At 38.5% G+C, this 8908-nt stretch overlaps 3 protein-coding genes across 4 annotated transcripts; all 3 read left to right on the forward strand.

Moving 5' to 3' along the window:
* Positions 1-172: 172 nt before the first annotated feature.
* On the forward strand, positions 173-2170 carry LOC139776695 (rab-like protein 3). Its single transcript, XM_071713571.1, has 5 exons — positions 173-511; positions 842-1051; positions 1170-1318; positions 1398-1520; positions 1581-2170. Exons 1-5 carry the CDS (start codon positions 466-468, stop codon positions 1758-1760), a joined length of 708 nt encoding a protein of 235 aa, XP_071569672.1. The 5' UTR covers positions 173-465; the 3' UTR covers positions 1761-2170.
* Positions 2171-2297: 127 nt separating this feature from the next.
* LOC139776689 (putative ATPase N2B) lies at positions 2298-6043 on the forward strand. 2 transcript variants are annotated; one of them, XM_071713559.1, is made up of 8 exons: positions 2298-2618; positions 3200-3598; positions 3978-4163; positions 4395-4636; positions 4718-4886; positions 4971-5111; positions 5342-5470; positions 5551-6043. In XM_071713559.1, the coding sequence occupies exons 2-8, from the start codon at positions 3221-3223 to the stop codon at positions 5671-5673; spliced, it is 1368 nt and encodes a 455-aa protein (XP_071569660.1). In that variant the 5' UTR covers positions 2298-2618; positions 3200-3220; the 3' UTR covers positions 5674-6043. The 2 variants fall into 2 exon arrangements, with proteins under 2 accessions (XP_071569660.1, XP_071569661.1); XM_071713560.1 differs by lacking the exon at positions 2298-2618 and adding an exon at positions 2706-3199 and having other exon boundaries at positions 3308-3598.
* Positions 6044-6334: 291 nt separating this feature from the next.
* On the forward strand, positions 6335-8422 carry Dera (deoxyribose-phosphate aldolase). Its single transcript, XM_071713569.1, has 5 exons — positions 6335-6820; positions 7044-7237; positions 7300-7447; positions 7532-7974; positions 8039-8422. The coding sequence occupies exons 1-5, from the start codon at positions 6775-6777 to the stop codon at positions 8288-8290; spliced, it is 1083 nt and encodes a 360-aa protein (XP_071569670.1). The 5' UTR covers positions 6335-6774; the 3' UTR covers positions 8291-8422.
* Positions 8423-8908: the final 486 nt, after the last annotated feature.

Here is an 8908-nt window from a genome sequence, read left to right on the forward strand (position 1 = left end):
CGACTCACGACTTTGCGACTCCCATTGTAGACCCAGCATTACACGTTTCAGTTCCTAAGGGCCTGAGCAGAATAGCTGACTTATAATTTCAAGACAGTGTTTTATGCTTTAAATCTTTGTTTTTAGCAACGCACAATACTGTCTTGTGTCTCAAGTCTTAAACGAGTGTACAAAGTGTCAACATTGTAAGACTTGAGACATAAGACAGTATTGTGCGTTGCTAAAAACAAAGATTTAAAGCATAAAACACTGTCTTAAAATTATAAGTCAGCTATTCTGCTCAGGCCCTAACGTAGGGTGTCCCGTGTCAGAGGGCGCCACTAACGCTGGTCATGCGAAATACATGGGAGTTTGTACTGTAGGCCCTGATTCACATCACTGACCCAACATGACACAAATTGTCAAACGACTGCCTGTCAAATGTCAAAATTGTCACAAATAAAGAATATTTGACAAGATTTATCAATGGCGGCGATCGATAAAGTTAAAATTATTGTAGTAGGCGACTCAGGTAAGCACGAGAGAAATACTTAATTATTTTCAAATACAGTACTTTTCTGTTTTTTTTTTAAATAAAATATCACTGATGATACCTAGTAAATATAATATTTTGCTTGAATGAAGTCAAGCAGAATTTGGGATAATTATTGTGATAAAGATACTTCTCGTTAATGTGTCTATTAATATCTCGGATATATTCGAAATTTTCAGATATTTAGGTTATGTATAATTATGTATGTATGGTAACCCATATTGTGAACTGTCATTTGTAAGAGAGATATTATTTTTATGAGAGAGCTTATGATCTATATAATGATAATAACTAGCTTCATTATCGTAGGCGTCGGTAAAACATCGCTGACACACTTAATATGCCAACAGCAACCTATCGGCAATCCTTCCTGGACGATAGGTTGCTCGGTGGAAGTCAAGCTGCACGAATATAAGGAAGGCACGCCAAATCAGAGGAGATACTTCGTCGAGCTATGGGACGTCGGCGGCAGCCAAAGTCACAAAAACACAAGATCTGTGTTTTACAATCCCACAAACGGTATGTACAATTTTTTATAATGGTTAAAGGTAATAATGCCTATTATTAGTTCGATGTATGGACGCGTAATTGTGACAGAATGTGACAGTGATTGCAAATGTATGTCATTCACAACTAGGCATAATATTAGTCCACGATTTAACAAATCGTAAATCACAGCAGAATCTGCAGAAATGGCTGGAGGAGGTTTTAAGTAAAGACGGAACTTCCTCAAGGTCCAAGTCGTTCGAGGACTTTGATCCTGAGAAGTTTGTGGGCTCGACTCAGGTGACAGAAATTTTTTCGAGCTATTGCGATATACTAATATCGAACAATATGAGCATAAACAAATAACGCTTATTTCTAGATTCCAATTTTAGTTATTGGCACGAAGCTCGATCTGATCTCGGGGTCCAATTTCGTAAAATCCAACATACACAGACGTTCTGCGACCATCGCGGAGGAATGTGGTGCCGACGAAATATTTTTGGTAAATATCGCTCACCTGACAGACTCGCCCCAACACGCTTGACATGCTTTATCTCAACAGGATTGCCGTCAGATAAGATCCTTAGCGGCAGGCTCCAGTTCGTCCGTGAAGCTCAGCAGATTCTTCGACAAGGTTATCGAAAGACGCTACTATTCTTCCAGAGAAGCGTTCAGTCCTGACAAGCGAAGGCCGCCACTGCACACTTCTTCGCTTTATTCAAAGTTTTATCATAACGACTGAGTATGCCAAGAGTAATGCCGAGAGGTCTCGAGGAGGATCTTATTTCGTGTTACACGATCGTTCTTGTAACAAAAGCGTTTTAGGATTGCGCGGATTAAGTATTGCAAGGCTATCAATCTCGCATTTCTTATTCACATTCCTAATCTTCCTATGGAAGTGTCTTGATCAGATATGCTCAAAAGAGAGGGACAACTGTGAATGTAACATAGATAAAAATATATTAGGCACTCGATATTTTCCATATATCTATATTGTAAAGACATCGCATTGTATACAATACTTATTTTATATTATAATATAACGTACGTAATATGTAATCTATTAAGTGTTATTATGTTATGCAAATATAATTATTCATATAATTATTAATTATGTGCAAAAATATACCACATATCTTTGTTATAAATCGATGTAATGAAAGATCTATATACTCTATTTCCTACCTACTGTTATCTATATATTATCTACCATCTACTATTATCTATCTATTACTTCGAGATTGAAATAATAGCGGTTCTAGGGTGCCGAATGATGACGCGGATTGGTCGATATAGTTATTTCGTGGTAATTTTTCTCGCGAGCCCGCTCTCGCGTGACGGCGCGCGGCGAACCGGAGTCTTTCAAAAGGCACGTCTCGAATGCGGGCGGCAGGAGGCGCTTGACAGGTGCGCGGGACGTTATCCGCACGTATGGTTTAAACGGACAGTCGCGTAGCGGGGGAAAGCGGGCCTTTCCTCCTGGGCGCAGGGCGCTGTATTAGCTGTGTGTAGCCCCGTTGGCCCCGTGGACCACGCGCCTCCTCCTTGGGACCTCCTCGTGCGCTCCGAACGTGAGATTGACGTGCACCTATTCACGTGTGTGAGTGCTTTAATTCGGCAGACACGTGCGTCCGTGCGTTTGCCTGCCATTTTTTTCGTCAAGGTTATCGCGCCCGCACCATTAATAGATACCGACATACCTAGGCTGCGGTCCACTTGACGCTACAATGCTACAAATGCTTCGAAGCATTCCTCTTCTCTTTTCTTTCAATGAAGAAAGAAGGAGAAGAAGAACGCTCCAAAGCATTTGTAGCGTCAAGTGGACCGCAGCCCTAATAGGTAGATAGCGTCGACGCGTGTATTCGCGGGAAGATTATTCCTGCCAGACTTTTCCGACTATATAGATGACCCCGATCAAATCCTGATTAATTTAATCGGTGATTAAACTCATTAAGCAGTACCATTATTTTAATGACGTGGATAGTATTATTAAAAAAGAAGATTAGGGGCGACGAATTATACAGCTGGATATTTTAAGCGATTCTGTCGGTTGAATTGGCCGTCGATTAAATTAAATCGGAGTTTAGTCGAAGTTGTCCTACACGTCCGGATCGTAGGCGTGACGCTCGAGCGACCCGGTGAATCATAGTTCGTAACAGTTGGCTTTTTTCCACTTTCCAGGTAATATACCCGCAATTAAGTATGTCTTGTCACCTCGCGAAGAAGTGCGCTAGCGCGAATAATCTCTGTCACGTGTTGACGCGTGTACGACCTATGATTTGCATTCAGAGATACAGCTACGCTCACGATATAGACGTAAACTTGAGCGGCGGACCGGTCAGCGTTCTGAAGCAGAAAATAGCGAGGGGCGAGCTGGCGAGCGATGCGTACCAGATGAAAGTAGCACAGACCCTGCAGAGAATTTACCAAGAGGTACACGATTACAAGCCGCAGCAGTTGAATCTGTTGGAAAAATGGTTCGGCAGCAAGCGGAGGGATGCGCCGAAAGGGTTGTACATTCACGGAGCGGTGGGTGGAGGTAAAACAATGTTGATGGACCTATTTTACAATTGTTGCCAGGTATCTCTCTGGTTGCTGTTTGCGTAAGCACCGTGCGTGAAAAGCTAGATTATATATCTCAATCCTTTTGACACGATAACACATGTTTGTTTTTCATACAATCTGAAGATAATATGACAGAGATAATATACGGTTTTTGCGTAATTTACATGACTTGTTGAACGGTTGTTGAAGTAACAGATAAATAAGTAACAGATATCGCAGGGAAGATTTTTAAAATTGAAACGAATAAATTAAACAATGGAATGAAAGTAAATTGTTTAGAATAAATAAGTAATTGGATTGAGATAAATTATATAGCTTTCCATGTGTGGTACAGAACAAAAATGAAATTTTCCCACGGTATAATATAATGTACTTTGAAATGAAAATGTTTCAGATTGAAAATAAAAAAAGGTTCCATTTTCATTCCTTCATGTTGGACGTGCATAGTAGGGTGCACGAGGTGAAGAAGACCATTGTACGAGATGTCACTAGCACCAAGCTACAACCTTTTGACCCGATACATCCGGTAGCCTCCGGCATTGCAGAGGAGACTTGGCTGCTGTGCTTCGATGAATTTCAGGTTGAGATTCATATTGCTTTCAAGAGAGGAAACACCGCTTGTATGTCCCAGTCTACAATAGGTGTTTTAAGCCCTAAGCCTTAAGAAATTGTTCAATCACAGTTGAATTTGAGGAGAATAATTGACTGTGATTGGTCAATTTCTTAGAGCTTAGAGCTTAAAACACCCATTGTAGACTGAGACTAAGGCTCAACCATAAATAAAAGATCAATGAAAACAGATGCATTGCAGGTGACGGACATCGCGGACGCGATGATACTGAAGCGACTGTTCACGGAGCTGTTCGACAACGGCGTGATAGTGATCGCGACTAGTAACAGATCGCCAGACGATTTGTACAAGAACGGGCTGCAGAGAGGAAATTTCGTACCGTTTATAAAAGTGCTGAAAGATCATTGCTTGGTCAGCAACTTGGACTCTGGGATAGATTACAGATTGAAATCGGGATCCGGAAATAAGAAGATATACTTCATGTATGTAGAAATGTGATGCGTACAATTTGCGAAAATTGTCTATATCGTCACCGTTTAACAAATCGTGTAAATTACACAAAGAAAAGGCAAGGATGCCACGAACGACGTGGATAAGGTCTTCAAGTACCTGTGCTCTATGGAGAACGATGTTGTACGACCGCGTACGATCTCCATAAGGGGACGCAACGTCATTTTTCGGAAAACCTGCGGGCAGGTGTTGGATTCCACATTCGAGGAATTATGCGACAGGGTGAGATGTCTTCCACCTCGTGAAGTATATGTACACTATGTTGGTTAAAATTAATATATAATGCAACTATTGATCTCCATACAGCCTCTCGGAGCGAGCGACTATTTGCAATTGAGTCAAGTGTTTCATACTGTCATAATAAGGGACGTGCCTCAGTTGAACCTACGACTTAAGTCTCAAGCCAGGCGATTTATTACTCTTATTGATACATTGTACGATAATAGGGTAAGAATCTATTAAATTATAAACTATACTATAACATTTGCAATTTGAGACATTAACTCATCAATCATTGTATTATATAATTGATTTAAAAAAATTAATTATACCGATTATAATTGGTTAAAAAAATCAATTATACAGAAAATTTTGATAAAATAGAAGATACGGAACTTTGGCTATGAATAAGTTAATGTAAAGTTGTATATAAATAACGAAAGTTTATTAAATTGTAGGTACGGGTAGTTATGTCGGCAGCTGTACCACACACGCAATTATTTTTATCGGAAAGCGAGTCCGAATACTCCGAATACACCGATGAGAAAAGAATGCTGATGGACGATTTGAAGATTTCGCATGGCTCGGTATTTTATAAAGACGATTTTATAAAGATGCGAATCTCTCGCGTATGGAACTAATTACATTATGTTAATTTCGTTCTCAGGAGGACCACAAGGCGAATATCTTTACTGGCGAAGAGGAAATCTTCGCGTTCGACCGTACCGTGTCGCGACTGGCCGAGATGCAGACCTCACAGTATTGGGAGCAATGGGAGCACCACAGATAATGATAGTTTTATAACTAGCGCAAATAGATTTGTATAGATCTGTATTAATTCATCTATTTAAGGCTAACGAAGTTGTTAGTATTGACGATTGTAATTTTTACAGAACGATCTCTCGCGCGGGCAGTTACTTAAACTTTCGTCCGGTGCGCGCGTTTCGCTCGCGGCGTAACTTTCGCGCTTTCTCAGTATTTTGTCTCGTAAATTATTTTCTTGGGGACAAAAGCTCCTCGGGTTTTACCTCTGATATTATTTATATGATTATTTATGAGCATAAAATCATACGTGCCGATTGCCGAGCCGTAATACAAATACGTAAGTTTGTATCTGTGTACATATGTAAAAGTTTCAATTACATGAAATTTTGCACTCATGATGTGTTATTCACTTTGCCATAGTTAAAGATCGCTGATCTTATACAGCTTTAAAGTGTGCTATAATGGCTGTGTTCCTTTTTTACTGGCAGTATTGAAAATATATAGTTTGCGTCACGTATACTATAGATTTTCAGTACTGCCAGTAAAAAAGGAACAAGGGGAATAATGTTCTGTATTTAGTCATCGACGATCGGTCATATCAGTGTTTTGATTATCCACATATCCAGCGAGGCCTATCCACATCACGTATACACGTGAGAAATCTGTCCGTTTGCTCTTTTTCGAAGAACTTCCTGAACTGGTGCACATTAGTGCAATAAGTTAGAGTGAGACAAATATATTTCATTTCACTCTAACTTATTACACCAACCTGCTGGCGATAAAAACACAAAATAAACACGCTTTTTTTCCCGAAAGTCGATAGATACAAGAAATCGTTGACCTTCGAAGCGATTATTATCCCTGATCCTGGATGCGTGACGTGCGAAAAATTGGGGTATCACGTATTACAAGTATAGTTCGCTCAGTTCGCTGTATCGTTCTGTATTTCGTGCCTATCATCCTTATCACTTGTAGCCGTAGAGAAGACAACTGGGCATAACTGTTTCATTTCGAACGAAGATTAACGCAGATCACAGAACATTCTTGGAGGGCTACGATAATCACGTGTCCTAGCAGAGGTTGCGGTAGCTTAGTATAAACTTGTTCAAGTTTTTCGCTTGAAATCATGGATAACCGTCCGGTAGTCTTTCACGTGACCGACACGATCCAAGGTAAATAATATAATAATTTTGATCCTATATCATTTCATCTGTTTTGTATTCTTATTACTTTTATATGTAATACATATTATATATATTTACTTTTATACATATATATTTATAATACTTTTACGTACAAGTAATAAGAATTATATATATATAAATAAAGTTGTCAATAATATATATTAATATATAGTATTTATATATTATCATATTTGAATTTTTTTTACTCTAGCCTGGCTAAAATTCTTGGAAGTGTACATTAATGAGCCAGCAGTACACAAAAGTGTGCGACAAATAACTTATTTGGCAGAAACGATAACGGGAGACAATAAAGTAGCTTGGTTATTAAAGGCAATAAGTTTTATTGATTTAACTACTTTGAGTCATGACGATACGAGTACCACTGTTGAACAATTGTGCAAAAATGTAAGTTGGAACATGAAATTATCCTTTAATGTGAATAACTGATTGATTTATTAATATTACAGGCTGTAAAACCCATAGAAAAGCTACCATTTGCATGGAATAATCCGCTTCACACAGCTGCTGTTTGTGTTTATCCATCCAAAGTAAAAGATGCAGTATCTGCCTTGAAAAAATTGAAGAATAAGGAAGATGCAGTTAAGATTGCTAGCGGTAGGAAACGAAACGTTTCTTCTGTGTTGTTATATTCACCTGATGTGAATATAACAATATTATTTAATATAATTTTTGTATCAGTGGCAGCAGGATTTCCTTCTGGACAATATCCATTGGAGACTCGACTGCAGGAAGTGCGCTGTGCCATAGAATACGGAGCACAGGAAATAGATGTTGTGATCGACCGATCATTAGTTATAAATCATGAATGGTTACAGCTGTATAATGAGCTGGAGGCTATTCGTTCAGCTTGCAATGAAACTTACGATAAGGCTTCCGATAAAGCTTCTGATAAAGCTTCTGATGAAAATAAGAAGAAAGAACAAATATGTTTGAAGGTTATAATATCATCAGGGGAATTATTTAATTTGAGAGATGTGTACAAAGCGTCGATGGTAGCTCTGTTTGCTGGCGCTGATTTCATCAAGACATCTACAGGGAAAGATACAGTTAATGCGACATTGCCAATGGGCATTGTTATGTGCAGAGCGATAAAAGAGTTCGAAAGACTGGTCGGAAAAAAGGTACGGCGGTTTACCGATCTTTGTGATAATCGAGATCATCTATAACGGTATCTTTTATTTTCAGATGGGCTTTAAACCTGCCGGAGGCATTAAGACTGCGCAAGAGGCTCTACAATGGATGGTCTTGGTTAAGGAAGAATTGGGAAAAGATTGGTTGACACGTGATCGTTTTAGGATTGGTGCATCCAGCTTATTGCACGACATTTGTACTGAAATTGTTAAAACGTATGAAGACAGTAAAGCTCAATCCGTAGATGTCAGTGAAGAAAAGGTATCTAAAAGCGAAGAAAAAAAAGACGAAAGAAAAAAGAAATGAAGAGGTCTTTCAGATATTTAAATATGGTGGAAACAGTGATAGTATATTTTTGTACCATTTATATATATTCGCAATTTTAAGAATAGTCTGTTTTTGTTTTGACAAATTTAAATAAACTTTATTTCAAGATGCTGTAAGAGTTAATTGATTAAAAAATTCACCCTAAGCTAAAATTAATTTCAATTTCAGTCCAACTTTATAAGTTATAGTGAGATTGTAGACACAATTACTTTCTCGGAAGATAATCGGGAAAAATCTCACACGATTCGACTGTTTTTTTTTTTTAAGGGATAGTCTTATCACCAAGTTTCCAACTGGTTGCTCCAGTTTTTTAACAACGAATCGACTGTAAATCGTGCGAGGTTAGACCGAGGTTAGATAACGATTGCAAGAAAAAGTGTTAATTATGGCCACGATATGTATTTTTTAATTTTGTATAACGCTTGCAAGCTAGTAAGTTACTGGACAAATCATGATCACATCATGGTTTGGTCAAACATTGTATCGACAATATGGCGTAACCAATCAGACTCGCTATCTCGTCTAATAATAAGCCAATTAATAAGTCATTAGATAAGTAACTAATCACGTTTCAATCGACACTGAAATGTGTCAACA

This window comes from Temnothorax nylanderi, unplaced genomic scaffold (assembly GCF_030848795.1).
Source record: "Temnothorax nylanderi isolate EJ_2023f unplaced genomic scaffold, tnyl_v1.0 TNYL_tig0125_pilon, whole genome shotgun sequence".
Classification (NCBI taxonomy): Eukaryota; Metazoa; Arthropoda; class Insecta; order Hymenoptera; family Formicidae; genus Temnothorax; species Temnothorax nylanderi.